This window comes from Crinia signifera, chromosome 8, assembly GCF_055691185.1.
Source record: "Crinia signifera chromosome 8, ASM5569118v1, whole genome shotgun sequence".
NCBI classification, from domain to species: Eukaryota; Metazoa; Chordata; class Amphibia; order Anura; family Myobatrachidae; genus Crinia; species Crinia signifera.
Genome location: NC_139224.1, coordinates 151,267,296 through 151,285,518, shown reverse-complemented (window position 1 = coordinate 151,285,518; position 18,223 = coordinate 151,267,296). Strand labels below are relative to the sequence as shown.

Here is an 18,223-nt window from a genome sequence, read left to right as displayed (position 1 = left end):
GGATCCGGCAGGACATTTTTGCTTAATTCCAGCTATCTTAATTTTCATATTAATAATTTATCAATAATATCACATTACATCTGCATAAATAGGCATGATGTTACAGAGCCCCCAGTCCTGGCTTAGGACTGTGCTTCCAGCTGCAGTTTGTGCAGTGTGCTGGCATGATGTGAATAGGGGTTAATAAATAATAAATTGTATCACCCACACAGCAGCCGCTGAGGAGTTAATGAATGCTCTCTCCCTCCTGTGAGATGGAAGAGGGAACTGGTGTCTTGGACACACCTCCTGACGTATAGACACAAAACCACGCCCCCAAAGGTCTCAGTCCCTTTAAACCTGAGCTGATTATTGGAAAGGAGATTTATTATACAGGCAGAATGGAAAGTTGCGTACGAGGCATGGACAGGGCTGAGTGCTGACAGTCTGGCAGCTGAGACGGGAGACCAGACAAACAGATAAAGGAGAGTCTGGAGGAAAAGGGACAGAGACGGCAAGAACTTATTGTGAGAGAGCTGACAGGTGACAGAAGAGAGTAGGGTCCCTAGAGGAATCAGGATCCTGAAGCAGCCTCTCAGGAGCTCGAGGTAAGAAAGTTCTACTGTATCTCTTCTTATAGCAACTTGTGGAACCATAAATCCCAGCTTGCCCTGACAACAAAAGCTTAGGCATGATGCTGGGACAGCTTAAAATCCATAGGCTCATGAGTTCCCCTCCATCTGTATTTCAGTGTAAACCTTTTATTAATAGTTTTTGTGCTTTGTTCTATTATTATGAATTTTGTACTAGTAACCTGTATCATTTTGTTAGAATTATCTAGTAAATAAATGCTGTATAATGTCTGCCGTGTGCCCTGCATATTCCTGTCTGACACCCACCACCTCAGTGACTCCGTCAGTCAGATTCTGCAACCTCTCAGAGGATATTGCCTCATGTTTACTTCATCACCACCCAGGTGCTAAACTGCCTCATCCAGTGTGTGCAGGGCTGCAAGGGGTTAACAATAGTCTGACGGGGCATTGTGATCCTGTCTGGAGGGGATTGTAAAGTGCAGGGGGTGAGGGGCACAGGAGGATAAACTGCTCCAGAAGGGATGTGCGCTAGCAAATATATTATTAACCCTTTGAGAGTCAAGTGAATTTGTCAAAATTGGTGTGAAAATTGGCAAGCAAACACTTGTATTCATCATAATGACCAGTAATGTTACCTTTATATAGGAAATATAATTATTATTATTTTTTTACACATTTTTTATTTGAATTCGTATAACAAATGTGAGCAGATATTTTTGCGCATCTCTCGAGAGTTGTTGGCACTCAAAGGGTTAATAACCTAGGGTTTGCGACTACCAACATATTGTAAGACAATAAATAGGGATGGTGATACTTACATATGCATTTTCTGTTCATTATATTAGCAATTTGTACGAAATCGCTCTAAACTGCAATTTGTGCGGCAATAATGCTATTGTATCCCGAACAATTCTGCCTGATTGAAATATTGCTATGAATAATATTATTATTTATTATTTTAATAGTGTCTTAAAGGAAAAAAATGTATTAAGCGTTGGAGAGTGATAATGTAACACCTGTATGTATCGTTAGCGTATCAAGAGGTGTGGATTGCTCCCCTGTTCTGTTCGGTTATGGATTTCCCCTACCCAAGCAGAGAGGCCAGTGGTTCCCAAAAGTATATGCCCGATAATAAAAAATGTAGTCTATTTTATTACACTGGAACTAACAGTAAAGTATGACTTTATGTAAGATACACTTTAAGCAAATGACTGTACTTGAAAGTAATCGGTCTTTCTCTTACAATATGTTACATAACAAATTACTAATGTTGCTAAAAAAATTACATTACTATAGTAAGGATACAACTGAAATTGAGAAACCTTTTGCTAGGAATAGAAAATAAGCAACATCTTGCAAAAAAAAAACAACTGCAAATATACATAACATATATAACTATCTTTCATCAAATTTATATACTATGCCCCAAAGTCTAGTCCTGTGAATCTTCACTGGCCAGTCTTAAATGATGCACAGATCACTCCTTTCAATGCTGTTGCATTTGGTAAATTAATATATGGCTAAAATCCATTGGCTAAGAGACGTTACTGTTCTCCCTTGTCTGGTGCTGGTCCCTTGTGAAGGGGATGCGGTCATCTATTAGAATGAACTTAGGTCTACAGTCATTAGGTCGACCCCACTAGGTCGACTGGCAGGAAGGTCGACCTGACTTAAGGTCGACATGGGCCAAGGTCGACATGACTTAAGGTCGAATTTGCATAAAGGTCGACATGAGGAAGGTCGACTGGTCATAAGGTCGACATGGTTTTTTCACTGTTTTTTGAGCCGACATGTGCCGACAGGCGGTATTTCATGCCCTACCATCCACTAGGGCGTGGTGGGAGAATAAAATAGTGTGCCGAGCGCAGCGAGGCACCGTGCCCGAAGCATTGCGAGTGAAGCGAGCGATGCGAGGGTCCGATTCTCATTGCCAACTGTGTCCATGTCGACTGTGTCGACATTCGGATCAAAAAACAGTGAAAAACCCATGTCGACCTTATGACCAGTCGACCTTCCTCATGTCGACCTTTATGCAAATTCGACCTTAAGTCATGTCGACCTTAGCCCATGTCGACCTTAAGTCAGGTCGACCTTCCTGCCAGTCGACCTAATGACTGTAGACCTAAATGCAGTCTGATGAATGATCCCATTCCTTGTGAAGATACTTCATTAAAATCCTTGTTAATTCTTAGAAGACTGGCTAGAATACTCAGCAATATTGTAATGTACTGTCCAATTGTATTTGTCTCAAAGTCTCCAACTTGCGTTGTTTTAGTCTGTTTATTCTACTTTTCATTTATAATTAGCTGTAATTGTGCAGAGACTATCACTGAAGTGGTATCTTAGTGGATCTAGCCTGACAATGGCACAGTGTCTGTGTGATGTCTCACCGCATGTATAAAGATACCTTCCATTAGTTTTTATCAGCAATAAAGTTCTGGATGCTCCTGAGTATTTCTGCACTATAATAATATCTTTCACTAAAGTCAGCTTTCTTAACCACAGGCTGTCATCTTGGAGACAGTATATTGGGCCACTGTCACCTTCATCTGGTGCTCTCTAATACACTTTCTCCCAGTACCTTCCTACTGCTGGGTCTTGTTCAGTCTTATCCTGGGCACAATCATCCAGGGCGAGATTCTATATAGCAGAGATGCGGTAAAAACCCCGTTTTCGGGGTTTCTACCGCATCTCTATATGCTATATTGTGCCTCCGCAGTGTCAGCGCTGCGGAGGGAATCGCCAGCAAAAGCTGGCGAATCCCTGCAGAAGCCTATGGGCTTCTTACCGCAGCGCTGTTTGAGGGATCCGTCACGGATCCCTCCCAGCGTGCCCTGCGGCCGGTGCCGGGGTCTGCGCATGCGCAGATGGACTCCCGGGTCACAGACCCGGAAGTCCAGCACCGGCACCGCATCGCAAGGGACAGCTCTTACCGCAAGAGCTGTCCCTTGCGTTAATAACGGCATATGTTACAGCATATGCCGTTATTAAAAATGCGATGTCCGGCGAAGGGGGGCCGCGGATGTTATAACATCCCGCCCCCAGCCTCCTGACATCTCCTCCACACCTCTCACAGAGGAGTCCTAGTCACTATCATGATGTAATGCTGACACAGCCATTTTGTCAGTCAGCACCTCAGCAGCGCAGCTCCTTTTTTTCTCCATCCTCACTGTCCTCCCCAACCATCACCAACCGCCACTGGTCATCTGACATGCTCCTGACCTTTTGTACAGCTGCAAAGACTGCTGGGAAAGATCATCCTTGTAATCCAATGCGTTGTACCACACTTCAGAGTCACAAGTAATACATCACTTAGTAGGGTATTACAATAAAGTGAAGATTCCCCAAGCAACTAATCAACTTCGGTCATTTAGCTAATACAGGGTTCTATGTACTAACCCTTGGATAGAGATATAGGGCTTGATTCCAGGGTTACCTACCTTTAAAGTCTCCTCTCTGGGAGAAGCCCGGAGAGGAGACTGTCAGAAGCACTTCGGGGGGTGGGGTCTGATGTAGATGTCATCAAGCCCCGCCCCCAGTACTGCACATCCCGCAATTTGCGGGTCTTCGAGGAGGGGCAGGGCTAAAGATGCAGGGGATAAAGATGGGAGGAGCAGGGGCTCGGGGGGTGGACCCGATTTTCGGGAGCCTCCCGGCCATGCCTAATTCACTACCACTCCCTAAGCAATGGTCATTTGCTGCATAGCGCCGCCTGGCGGAACGCCCACCCCCAGCTGAAAGTCCCCTTGGTAACGTGCAATGTACGAGATCACATCTCCTCCCATGCGGCCAAAGGGGAGAGACCATGGAATGATTTATCTCCCCTTTGGAAATAAAAGTCAGTGTAAACTGACTTTTATTTCCGTTCCAGTCCGCCGACGAGGGGGCGGGTCATCAGATCATGTGATGTCAGCCGCCTGCCCCTGGCAGGCATTGGCCCGTCTGCATTCCCAGGAGAATGCCCGGCGTTTTCATGGGGATGCCCATAAAACTCTGGGTATTCCACTGCTCCGCCCCAGTGTCTGCCCCCCCCCCGGAACGCATGACTCGGTGAGTGTGAATTTCGCTGAAGCCGTTTGCACAGGGGGTCTGTGCAGACACCCCCACACACACACCCCCACCATCGACACGGACCCCAGTTCAGGTTAGGATACTTACCTGTCCGGGGCCGTAATGCTGGGTACACACCAGGACGATGCAGTTCGTGAGCGGGTTGTTAGGGGATCGTACGACCGGCTCACAATCTGGCGAAACTTACGACCCGCCTACATTCCGCTCAGGACCTGCATCCAATCTGATCACGACCCGCACCCACTTCAATGGTCGTTTCTCAGATCCTACCTGCTGCAGGTAGGATCTGAGAAAAGACCTAACAACCTGCGGGGCCGGGATTGCATCAGAACGGCACTGAAATGGCCCAAAACACGGCCAATTTACATACAATCGGTCGAGATTGTATCTAAATTGGCTCATTTTGGGCTAAATCCTCCTGGTGTGTACCCCACATAAGCATTGGGATCTCCTGCCCAACTCCAAGACCTACTGGATGTTAGATGACCTTTACTGTTATGTGTCAGAACCTGGCCCTGCAATACATACACGTGCAGAATATACATGTCTTACAATCCAGGGAGGAGGCGTCCCCCATGAGCAATGTTCGGAAAAGCCCATCAAGGCCATAGCAAATGGACTATGGGCCTGATTCTGGTTCATACGCTCCCGTGCAAATTCGCACGGAGCACAATATTTTTTTTCTGCGCATGTGCAGCCGATGTGCGCGAGTGGCCACAGAGAATAGAGTGTTCTCCAGGCGCTCGCATATAACAGTGTGGGCGGGGGTGCGTGGTGCGGCGGGCCAGGGGATGCGCCCATGGGAACGCCTAGCAGATATCCGGACAACGGGTAGACACCAAAAAGGTCAACACCATTAGGTCGACATGGGGTTTTTCCACTTTCACCATATTGCCAGCGATATGTGCTGATATCATCCCCGTGTGTACACAGCTTTAATGTTAGCAGGTATGGTGATGTGATTGGTTAATTATCCTTAATTTTGGTTTCATTTACAGAATGGTTGGCAGCGCACAAGTATATCAAGCATCACCATTAACAATATTTATGTATTAAGGGCCAGATTCTCTAAGCTTCAAAAGTGATAAAATGGAGAGTGATAAACAGCCAGCCAATCAGCTCCTGCCTGACATTTTTCAAACACAGTCTGTGACATGGCAGGTAGGAGCTGATTGGCTGGCTGTTTATCACTCTCCATTTTATCACTTTTGAAGCTTAGAGAATCTGGCCCTAAGTCACTTATACAGCGCAGCATATTCCATTGCTCTTTACAATTGGGAACTAGCTGTAATACAACAAGACTAGGCAATAACCAACAGACAGACCGATGTAAGAAGAGTCCGATGACATTTTCAGCTGAGTGGGAGGAAATTGTGAAAATGCAGAATTACAAAACGTATTTACACACCTGCGTTTGCTTATTTCTCAAGTTACCGACCACAAGGTTTTAACTTCTGCTTCGACAGAAGAGTTCCTACCTCACGGGGGTCCTGGCTGGCCTGCTGGTGTGAGATGCAGGACCGCTATAGTTGGTTGTGTGAATGACAGGTTTGGGAGCGCCAGCTGGAAGTGCCAGTGATAACGGCAGCATGTAGCATTGGCATGACAACAGGTGATTTTTTTCCCTCTAGATGCGTGACCTTTACACAGTGATCGAGGAAAGGTGAGAACACAAAAATAGAGGCAGCGCATTAGTCTCCAGCTTAAATATTAATTTGCAAACAACGTCATTTAATAAATTCACTGTCGCTGGCTGTATTTTGAAAACTTGTTCCACACACTTTATTATGCAGAGCTTACAGTCTACTGATTGGTTAGAAATTGACAGCATTACTTTAGTGTTCACAAAGGTTTTGGGCCAGTTGCTTGGTTATGTGTTTGTTAAATAGTGAGTATAATTATCCTATGAGAAAATCGTCTTGCAATTAACAGATATCATTAAGGGACTAATTGGGAACCAAATTCGCCCCCGTTCCAATTGTGGTGGGTCTGCGCATATGTATTTATGCGCAAACTGACCCATGGAGGAGTAGCATGTATCAAAATCTGAAATGGATTGGCTAGGTCTCAGAAAAGACACCAATAAAGACGCTGTACCAGATAAGTCCCTGCTAGACCTCCAGGGATGTTTTGTTAACCTTTGGTGGCAAATAGCAAGACCATGAGAGTGAAGAGAGATCGGAGTGTGGGAAGAGAGATAGTAGGCAAGAGAAAGAAAGAGACTAGTGGAACTACAGCGGCGAATGAGAAAGGGGAAATCAGTGGGAGAAAAAGAATAGTGTAATGAGAAGAGAGAGAGATCGCTGGATTACATCTGGAGATTTTTAGCATGGGTGGCATACAGGCAGCACACAAGAATACCTCTTTCACACCGCACCTCAACCCTGGTTATTGTAGGGTTCACCCAGGTCGTGGTGCGGTGTGAAAACACCAGACTGAATAATCCGGCTCGACCAACCTGGGTTATAAGAAGTGACAAGAAAGGAAACCACCCCAAACTACTACTGCGCCTTCACCTTAAAACATGTGCATATACAACATATATAATTAGCTTTTCTTTCAATCCACTTTGAAATGAAGTTAGCACTCCATGCTCCAGAGATATCCAGTATCAACCATGTTGTGTGACATGACAGTTAGGAGCTGATTGGTTTGTGGTTTATTACTCTCCATTTTATCACTTTTCAGGCTTAGTACATCTGACCCGGTGGCCAGATTCTCTAAGCTTCAAAAATGATAAAATGGAGAGTGATAAACAACCAGCCAATCAGCTCCTGTCTGACATTTTTCAAACACAGCCTGTGACATGGCAGGTAGGAGCTGATTGGCTGGCTGTTTATCACTCTCCATTTTATCACTGTTGAAGTTTAGAGAATCTAGCCACCAATGAATTATAATAAGTTGTAACCATGGCATCCTATATACAGGTTGGGGACTGGATCCCAACACAGAGAATGTCTGTGGTAAGAATACTGACCCTGGCATCCCTACAGCCAGGATCCCGACAGTTTTATAGTAAGTACTCTACCATTTCTACTCAGAGAATTATTAGCTGAATTTATTTAAAACACTTAAAGCTAGTAGTTGCATTTTAATGAGTAGATTAATGGTGGCCAAGAAAGAACCGATCCTCTTCTAAGCTCCACCCACAACTGACCTACGTCACCACAACATTCCCTATGAACAAGTGTTATCCGCTCAACCTTCCACATTGACCGCCACCCTTCCGGAAAAGAGGACGATGACTCCTTCCCTGACCCTAATATCCCATCTAACTCTGCCCTCCCCCGTTTCCTTATTGGATGCTCCGAGTCACATGCTTCCTTAGGTACACGCAGCTTCTGATGTTTAAGTCACTCCATTCCTATGGGAGTCATACGTTTTTCTTCTTTTTAATCATCTATGGCCCTTTTGCTCCCAACTCCGCATTAGTTCCATTAGTGTTCAAATAACAAATGAAGGTGAGGTAGCTACGTACCCTTTAAACAAAATGAATGTTTAGCTAAGGTACAAAACATCCGTCAAGGTCTTCAATGGACACCGCTTCTGTTGAACTTTAAAAACTTGGAAGTATGCATATAGTGTAGTCCCACCGATAAAGGTTAGGTGTTTATATAATTATCGATGGTGTGCATACAAATGAGCATACGCTCCGGCTTATCTGTAGTGCACATGTAATTGCCGGAAACCCCAGATGGCCATAGATCATATTAAAATGCTTTGATCCCAAAAACAAGTTACAATTGCTGGTACAGTAAAACAAGTTACAGAGGCTGTAGTTCTCCTGCAAAGTGAATGTACCGAACACGCATCTGGCTATGGGATCTATCAAACGATTATACTGTAATCATAAAAGGAGTAAAATTGGAATAATTCGATTTCCCAACCTTGTGTACTTAGGGGCCGATTCAAATTAATCCCTGCCCCCGATGGTCAGTGGTTGTGCATGCCGGAATATGTATCCGATGAGTTTCACATTCACCAGGAGCATTCGCTCCATAGTGGGAGGGAAGGGGGTAGGGAGGGGGCGGAAGCAAGGGAATGGGCAGCATTTTATGGGCGTCACACAAAAACGCTGGGTGTACCCCTGCAGACGCAGGCGGGTCGATGTTTGCTTGGGGCAGGCGGCTTACGTCACATGACTTCAACGCCTGCCCCAAATTCATTGGACACTGGCTTACTTTTCATTACAAATAGAGGATGACCCGCATGCGTGAGGATATGTAAGCGTACACATACACTCGCATGCAAATGCAGATATTCGCCCGGGCGAGCGGGTCTGAATCAGTCAGGGGTCATTTAATTAAATTTTATGATGAATATTTAATTTATGGGTGGCCTTATGTTCAGTGCTGGAAGTGTGGTGGTATACAATGATAGAACATACCCCCAGTTAGAGCAGAGTGGCACTGGCTGTCAGTGCTGTGACTGAATATGGGGTCCCAGTGCCGGCAGAACACCAACAGCAGCAGAGATGTGTCCCCAGTGTGTACATGCCTAGGCCACTGAGCCAACTCAGGTACAAGCTGTGCCTCCCCAGCCCACTGCCAGCTGGTATCCCCGTAGCACCTGCCTCCCAGCCCCTGGATGCCTGTCTGTCTTCTGCTACTTTCCGCAACACCCAGTACAAGCCATGCTACGCTACCCACAGCCAGCTGGCATCCCTGCAGCTCCTGCCCCTGGATGCCCCATTTTGCTACCATGGATGCCTTGCTGCAGTTACTTGGCCTGTGGGGGTCATTCAGGTGCTGTCGGAGTCACTTCTGCTTCCTTGGAGTGATAGCATTGTATGGTAATGCAGCAGGTGGCATCCAGTACAATGAGACGCTGCGGCAGAAGGGATCCAAGCTGCGTCCTAGGATGCAGTATTGGATTAAAGCACCAACCATCAGGCAGCTTACGGCATGGTGCCGCTCAAGCCAAGGAAATCTCCATCCTATGACAGAGATCCCTGGTCTCTTCCCACTCCTTAAACTGCTGCAGCACACCTCCGTTTTTCCAAACTGAGCCCATTGCCACCCCATCAAAGGACCAAAGGGCATCAGACCCACAATCAACAGTCACTGCTGCAGGACCACTTCTCGAACGCACACAGAACGGTCAAAGGCATGTGCAAGGTACCGGAAATCTGTTCTTTGCAACGATGGGTGCAACCGCACCTGAATGACCCCCAATGTAAGTATATGCTCTGGGTCATGTGGTATTGGTGAAGATCTGAACAGGAGGCATCTGGACTGGAAGGACACCATTGATGAAGGAGTGATGTAGAAACTCTACCTGGCTTCTCTCTAGGACCAGTACCCTCATGTGCACCTGGCTTGTATGGTATTAATGGGGTCATCCGGGAAGGATAATGTTGACTATGGGTGTTGTGCAGATATTCCTGTGCATTAAGCTGCTCTGGGGTTACAGCAGGGGAACAGTAAGTGATACAACTGTACCTGTTGAGGTAGGATTTATGCAGACAGTAATATGCCTATTTCATGGTTTAAGTCCTTACGGTCAGTGAGTTCTTCTGTGTGGCTCCTGCGCTAGATAATCTTGACTACTCCAACCTGTAAATGCAAGCAAGGCTGTGTCTTGTTTAATGCCTGCTGCCCCCATGTGCCCTCGGGCCTGCTGTGCCAGTAGTCATTGCAGGATTGGACCATACAGCTTTGTTGTGGTTCCGGGTGGAACATGAGCAGGCTTACCATACTATCCCTTTAAACTGGGACACTCCAAAACTGCACAGGTTTGAAGTTCACTTGGGTTTTAATCAGCCCCAGAACCTGTGTAATTCATGATTGTCCCAGTTTAAGGGAAAAGGGGGAGATGTATGAAGCTGCGCTATGGGGGAGAAGGGGTATCGGCACACGTCATGTGCAATGATACTGCTTCTTCCTCATGTATGAATGGGCCAGCGCATGTTAAATTACAGCACAGTGCCCTGGTCCAATTTGGCGCTGCAATCTAAAAGATAGCATACCAATGTGGGGGGCAAATGTATGAGCGGTCATCAGCGCCTGGTTCTTGAGCAAAAGGAATACGGTCGATACAGTGGGTCAAGCACTGAAGGTCAACACAGCTAAGGTTGAATAGGGTTGGAAGATCGACACAAGAATTAGGTCAACAGTCAAAAAGTTGACACGAGTTTTTTTTACTTTTTTGTTCTGTTGAGTTCATTCCCTACCATCCACTAGGGTGCGGGGTGAGAATAAAATAGTGCCTGAAGCGCAGCGAGCCATGCGATGGGATGCGGTACAGTTTGACGGTGTCCATGTCATCTATGTCGACATTCGGGACAAAAAAAACCTGTGAAAACCTCATGTCGACCTTGCCATTGCCCACCTATTTCATGTTTCTATCTAAGCCCTGTCAACCTTCAGTGGTCAACGCAATGCATGTCAACCCAATGACCCAGACCCCTTGAAAAAGAGAGCCCTGCTATTATGGGAGTCCGTGATCAGGACAGAGGCCAGATACATATCACAGCGATGTGTTCCAAGCCAATATGCCGCCCGCCTGTACCCCCTCCCTGTACCGGGGTCCGTCAAAGTCAGCACCCCTGGACAAATCGCCCCGACATTGTCCTAGTGTGCCCCTGGCCTTACTGTGAACGTGCATGTGAGAGATGCAGGGGTCATTCTCTTTGCACTGAAGGAGTTAAATGCCTTCATCAAGTGCTGTAAATGACCTGTTGATTAGGGCAGGAATCTCCGCAGCTCATGAATATCGTTAGATGGATTATCATGAACCTGAGAAGCTGATTAATGGAGCTGCTGTTTTTATTAACTGGCAGCAGAATTGCTACTTTGACCCTGAGTCTATCACATTAACCCCTTCACCTCCCGCAGAAGTGGTGGAACACGTAGGATTATCCTGCTGTCTCCGGTGATGGCAAGTGACACAAATGCATCTTCCTTCTGTTTGCATTCTGAGAGTGGGGAGTTGAGCTTGCACTATAAATCCATTTAGATTCAGGGGGCCCATGTACTAACATTCTTTAGGGGTCCCCCGCCCCCAGGAAGGTGGGCAAGTGTCCCACATCCCCCCCCCCCCTGGGGCTTGAAGACAAATACTATAATTTGTGCCACTGAGCAGGGCTAAAATGACGTCACTGTAGCCATGCCCACCCATTGATACCCCTTTCACATTCGCAGAGCCGGGTCATACCCGGGAATGTGTTCCCGAATGCTTTCCGGCACTCTACCCAGGAATGTACCCTTTCACACTGCACTCAGACCTGGGATCGACCCGGGACAGCCCCATTCACACAGATCTACATATGCATGTCATTAGAAATGGACTCCAGGGCTCTGAAAGATGACATCAGCATTTGTGAGCCCAAGAAAGCTCCAATCAGCAGCTTTTTTAAAGTCCCGTGTACCCAATCCCGGGTACGGGACCATTCACACTGACTGCATCCCGGGTCGATTCCGAAATCTACCCAGGTCAGGACCTGGGTAGCAATTCTTTCAAGACCCTTTCACACTGAACTAAATCCCTGGTTGATGTGCGTTCATGTGCTTGCAGCATTTAACTAGAAAGGGGGCAAGCAAAAAAAGGTTTGAAGAGCGATAAAGGCCCCTATTCTGGTGCGATGTTCAGTGTCTGCTCATGCGCAGGTGCATTTCTGCGCATTTGTGGGCGCTGGCTGTCATTTAACTAGTACAGTCTTTAAAATGACAGATGCTGGTTGGTTGCTTTTGGCATCTTCTCCAGTGTATCTCTTTCCAAGGCTTGATACATCTCCCCATAGACCTGTTCAAGATTATACACGTCATTTAACAAAAACAATGCTGTAAAAATGTGGTGCCATTAAATGGTCAGACGTGTCTTTTATAATTGCACATTACATGGATTGTTCCATAAAGGGTGTGATGTAGATCTATGTGGCCGGCATGCATTCGGTTGGCGGTATCACAAGGGGTGCCGGATGACGCTCCGACAGGGGGGATCCCGACAGTCAGTATCCCGTTGCTCCGACAGGGGGGATCTCAACTCATAGGGGCTATTGCACGACATTGAGGGAGAATAGAACCTGTGGCGAGTGCAGCGTCGGGATACTGACCGTCGTAGTGTCATACCACACCCATCAAAGGTAGACAGTGAGTTAGGATGACCGGGAGGAAAGGTCAGGGTGACCGTGGTCGATACCAAGTTTGTTTGTTTTTCCTATGTATTTGGGTGTCATTTTGTATGTTTCATCATATGTGACCGCACTCTGGGTCTTATTCTAGTTCACTCTTTCTGACAAAATCCTTCTTAGACAGGGCCGGTGCAAGGTTACTTGGCACCCTAGGCAGAAATTCTGCCTACTCCCCCCCACCCCCCACCCCCACCCCTCCTCCCAACACCACCCTAACAAAAGTGTAAGAGGTAAATATATATATAGGAGTAGCAGGAGATTGCGGCACTCAGGACTTGAAATAAATACAATATACAGCCAGTATATGTTGACGTTTCAGCCCTTTTATTAGGGCTTTTTTTAGGGCTGAGCAGCATGGAGGGTGCGGGCACCTCCCGCCAATCAGATCCACGGGCGGGTGGCGGGGAGGGGGGGGTTGCTGTCAAGGGCGAGGGGGTAAGGGCTGGCTCACCTACTAGGATGAATGACGGCTGTACTTGTCAGCCTCCAACTCCAACGGGTGGTTGTAGCTCAGTACCGCCCTCCAGTGGCTGGCGCCCTAGGCAAAGGCCTAATGCTGCCTAGTGGTGGCGCCGGCCCTGTTCTTAGATGGACAAAACCATGTCCACTGCAGGGGGGCAGATGTAAAATGTGCAGAGAGAATTAGATTTGGGTGAGTTATTTTGTTTCTGTGCAGGGTAAATACTGGCTGCTTTATTTTTACACTGCAATATAGATCTCACTTTGAAGTAAAACCCCACCCAAATCTAATTCTCTCTGCACAAGTAACATCTGCCCCACCTGCAGTGCACATGGTTTTGTCCATCTAAGAAGGATTTTGTCAGAAAGAGTGAACTAGAATAAGGCCCTATGTGTACCCTGGCGAGCATGCTGAGATCGCCATGCTTTGGGCAAGTTGGTCCGCTCTGCTACTCTGTCATACCCCGTTCTCACTGCAGGCAAATTCCCGGGTCTAGCATGTCGACCCGGGAATTTGCCTTTTAACACAGGTTTTTTTGCAGTGTGAACGGGTCGCATACCCTGATCTCATACACTGATAAAACCCTTTTTACCCGTGTATGAGATCCGGGTATGCAGGCACGGGTTGACCTGTTCTCACTGCATAAAAACCTGTGTTAAAAGGCAAATTACCGGGTAGAACTTCTTCACCCAGGAATTTGCCTAGCAGTGAAAACAGGGGTCCGTCCCTGCAGTTCCCGGCATTTTAATGCCGTGTATTTCTCACTCGCAGTAAGAACACGGTATTACATTTCTCAATTGTAGTTCATGTAGCAAAAGTTGGGAAAACATGTAAACCCTCCACCCAAAAAAACATTGTTATGTTGACTTGTAATGCATGTCGTCTTTTCGTACCTGCTGACTTTTCACCTATCGACCTTTCGTAATTGTCAAAGTAGTCACTGTTGACCTATTGCCTGGGTATGGGTCATTCTGTCGACACATATTGGGTTGACCACTGAAGGTCGACATGGCTTAGGTCGATAGGAATGGTCCACATGGAATAGGTTGACAGAGTTGTAAGGTTGACACAAGCATTATGTGGACAACGGTAAGGTCGACAGTCAAAAGGCCGACATTCATTTTTCACTGGGTTTTTTGTCCCAGACTTTTACATAGTCAACATGGACACCATAAAAGTGTACTGCGCCCCTGCGCGTGGCTCGCTACGCTCGTCATTCTTCAGGCACTATTCTATTCTCTCTCCACGGCCTAGTGGACGGTAGGGCATGGAATACCGCACGTTGGCTCATAAAAACGGTGAAAAACTCATGTCTACCTTTTGACTGTCGACCTAGCCATTGTCAACCTAATGCTATTGTCGACCTTCCAACCCTCTGTCACCCTAAGCCATGTCGAACTTCAGTGGTCGTTGCAATGCATGTTAATCTAATATGTGTCGACCTACTGACTGTCTGGATACCTGGTGCAGTGCAATGTGTGGCCCTTGTTTGCAGAGGTGTCACGTCCTGATCTGTGTGCTCTGTAGAGGTCACGCAGCAATGCTGGCCGGGTCCCGCTGTATACTTTGTCTCTCACATTCCTCTCACTCATGTGAGGACGGCTGCACCCATGGTGAGGAATGCTCAGGCATGCCCCAGTGACTTTCTAAAAACCCTCCTGTGGAAGCCCAGCTCCTGTCATCTAACCCTACCTCCGGCCACCGATGGTCTCACTGACGCTTCTGCCCACCTTCATGTGTTCCAGATGGCCTCCGCCACAGATGCAAGACATGGACAAAGGGACGTTTCTGACCAGAACTTTGACTACATGTTCAAGCTGCTGATCATCGGGAACAGCAGCGTGGGGAAGACCTCTTTCCTCTTCCGCTACGCAGACGACACCTTCACGTCTGCCTTTGTCAGCACCGTGGGAATAGACTTCAAGGTGAAGACTGTATATCGCAATGACAAGCGGGTGAAGCTTCAGATCTGGGTAAGTGAGATCTTCATCACCAAAAAAATATGAATTTAGGGGAAAAAAAAGGAACCTGTAAATTGTGCTGTCCCACCCCGCACCCTCAGCTGTGACCATCACCATCCTGTATGGTATGAATCCTTGTATAGACAGCAACTAGGTGGACAAGCATTAGGTCGACAGGGTCATTAGGTTGACATACATTAGGCCGACACTCAAAAGGTTGACATTGGCTTTTCACTTTTTTTGTCCCCAATGTCGACACAGTCGAAATGGACACTGAAACGTAGCACCGCGTCCCCTCGCTATGCTTTGGGCACGGTTCCTCGCTACACTCGGCACAATATTTTATTCTCCCACCAATCCCTAGTGCAGTGATGGCTAACCTTGACACTCCAGCTGTTGATGAACTACACATCCCAGCATGCCCTGATACAGTTTTATCAGGGCCAGTGGCGGATTCAGGGGGGGGGGCACCCGGGCACGTGCCCCCCCTGTCATTTCATTTTGTAGCTGAGGACCAGAGCTTTCCAACGAGCCCAGCCCCGTGTCTCTAGCCCCCCGGGAACCGGAGATATCGCCTGGCAAAGCTGTAACGTTTTTTCCCCATAGGATAATATGGGACCCGTCAATTCCGACCCCCACCCGGTTCCGACGGCTGCCAGTTCCCGCCCTGGCATCACAGAAGCTTGTGGTTAATCTCATTCAATTCCAAATCGCTGGGCCTTCAATATGATACCAGGCTGGTCCATATCGGTCAATTGGTTCCAGAGATATTGCGTGTAAACCGATTTTTTTATTTTTGAAATGTAATTTCATGGCTGTTCATGTTCTTTGAGGGCAGATTACTCTGGAACCAAACATTTCAGTTTCACTGGACCAAAATCATTCAAAGCCCACTCAAAAGTTCTTCAATATGATACTCATGTAAATGGGTCAGTTGCTTCCGAATATATAGCCGGTTAAATTAGATAACTGGTTAAAGGGGGGGAGGGGTGGTTTTCTCTCCCCCTCACACCAGAAAATGCAGGGACTAGGCTGGTGGAAAAGGGGCCAAACTGGGAATGCATTTTCTTCTGTGAAAGGGGTATTATTTCAAATAGCCGGTACCTGCAGTGCTCTGAATACAGCCAGGCTCTGCCACTGTCAGTGGCTATCACTTCTGCCTGGCGGCGGCTGTCCTCCATTTACCGCGAGCATGTATTCCCCCTTGGCAATGAACATGTGATCCCACATGGCAACGAGCATGGAACCTCTGGCAATGAGCATGGAACCCTTGGCAATGAGCATGTAGATAAGCAGCACTTATGTAGCATAATTTTTAATAGGCATTATGGTGTTTGGCATAATACAATGGACATAATGGCGTGTAACTTAACGTGTAATGGACATTATGGTGTAAATGTTTAATGCGTGCCTTTGGTGTACAATGTCCCTGTTTATGAAGCGTATTGTGAATTTTGGCTTAATCTGTGTGGCATTATGTGAATTTTGGCTTAATCTGTGTGGCATTATGTGAATTCTGGCTCAATCCATGTGGCATTATGTGAATTTTGGCTCAATATATGTGGCATTATGTGAATTTTGGCTCAATCCGTGTGGCATTATGTGAATTTTGGCTCAATCCGTGTGGCATTATGTGAATTTTGGCTCAATCCATGTGGCATTATGTGAATTTTGGCTCAATCCATGTGGCATTATGTGAATTTTGGCTCAATTCGTGTGGCAGTATTTGAATTTTGGCTCAATCCATGTTGCATTATGTGAATTTTGGCTCAATCCATTTGGCATTATGTGAATTTGTGCTCAATCCGTGTGTTATTATGTAAATTTTGGCTCAATCCGTGTGGCATTATGTGAAGTTTGTCTCAATCTGTGTGGCATTATGTGAATTTTGGCTTAATCTGTGTGGCATTATGTGAATTTTGGCTCAATCCGTGTGGCATTATGTGAATTTTGGCTCAATCCGTGTGGCATTATGTGAATTTTGGCTCAATCCATGTGGCATTATGTGAATTTTGACACAATCCATGTGGCATTATGTGAATTTTGGCTCAATCCATTTGGCATTATGTGAATTTTGGCTAAATCCGTGTATTATTATGTAAATTTTGGCTCAATTTTGGCTCAATCCATGTGGCATTATGTGAATTTTGACACAATCCATGTGGCATTATTTGAATTTTGGCTCAATCCATGTGGAATTATATGAATTTAGTGTCATTCCAATTGGCATCATGTGTAAGGGGGAAGTATAAAGGGGTCTAGTATTTTGTTGCATAATGTGTAGAAGTTGTATATGGTGTTGTAGACTACACTCAAGGACACACCTCTGTTGAGTGGCCACACCCCTTTTCCGGAGCGCGCTTTCGGCGTGCGTACAACTACATCCTTCGCTTTTGTCGCCATGGTGGGCCTGCGTACTTTAAATGCCAGCGCCTATTTTTAATCCCATTCCCACCCTCTCTCTGCCACTCTCTTAGCATGTACACTGGCACCACTAACACCGCCCCTCCCCCACCTGAACCCTCTTTTATCATGGTGCCCCCCCTGTCATTTTGTCCTGGATCCGCCCCTGATCAGGGCTAAAACTGATGCAGGGCATGCTGGGATGTGTAGTTCAACAACAGCTGGAGTGTCAAGGTTAGCCATCACTGCCCTAGTGGATGGTAGGGCATGATATACCGCCTGTCAGCACATGTCGGCTAAAAAAAAAAAAGTGAAAAAACCCCATGTCGACCTTTTAACTGTCCATGTCGACCTTCGGTACTGTCGACCTAATGCTTGTAGATCTAGTGACTGTATCCCTCCTGTATGAACTCTAAAACAGACTCCAAAGTAGCAGTAAGTCTGTCTGCAGAGCTAACGTTCAGTAGGGATGCCACTGTTTGCCTTCTCTTCTTCTTATATCTTTACCTCTCTGTGAATCTTGTATGATAATAATCTCATAATTGTGTGAGGTTAGCAGCCTGTTACATTATTAGGTAACTTGTTGAACATGATTTATATGAACAGGCCTTTGGCTTGTGTGAGA

At 46.6% G+C, this 18,223-nt stretch overlaps 1 protein-coding gene across 1 annotated transcript in view; it reads left to right on the top strand.

Moving 5' to 3' along the window:
* The first annotated feature begins 318 nt into the window (after positions 1-318).
* The window catches only part of RAB3B (RAB3B, member RAS oncogene family), a 135,783-nt gene continuing 117,878 nt past the window's right edge, over positions 319-18,223 (top strand). Inside the window, exons 1-2 of the mRNA XM_083157400.1 lie at positions 319-587; positions 14,980-15,207. Coding sequence (XP_083013526.1) covers positions 14,980-15,207 — 228 coding nt within the window. The 5' untranslated portion in view covers positions 319-587. The remainder of the gene's footprint in view (positions 588-14,979; positions 15,208-18,223) is intronic.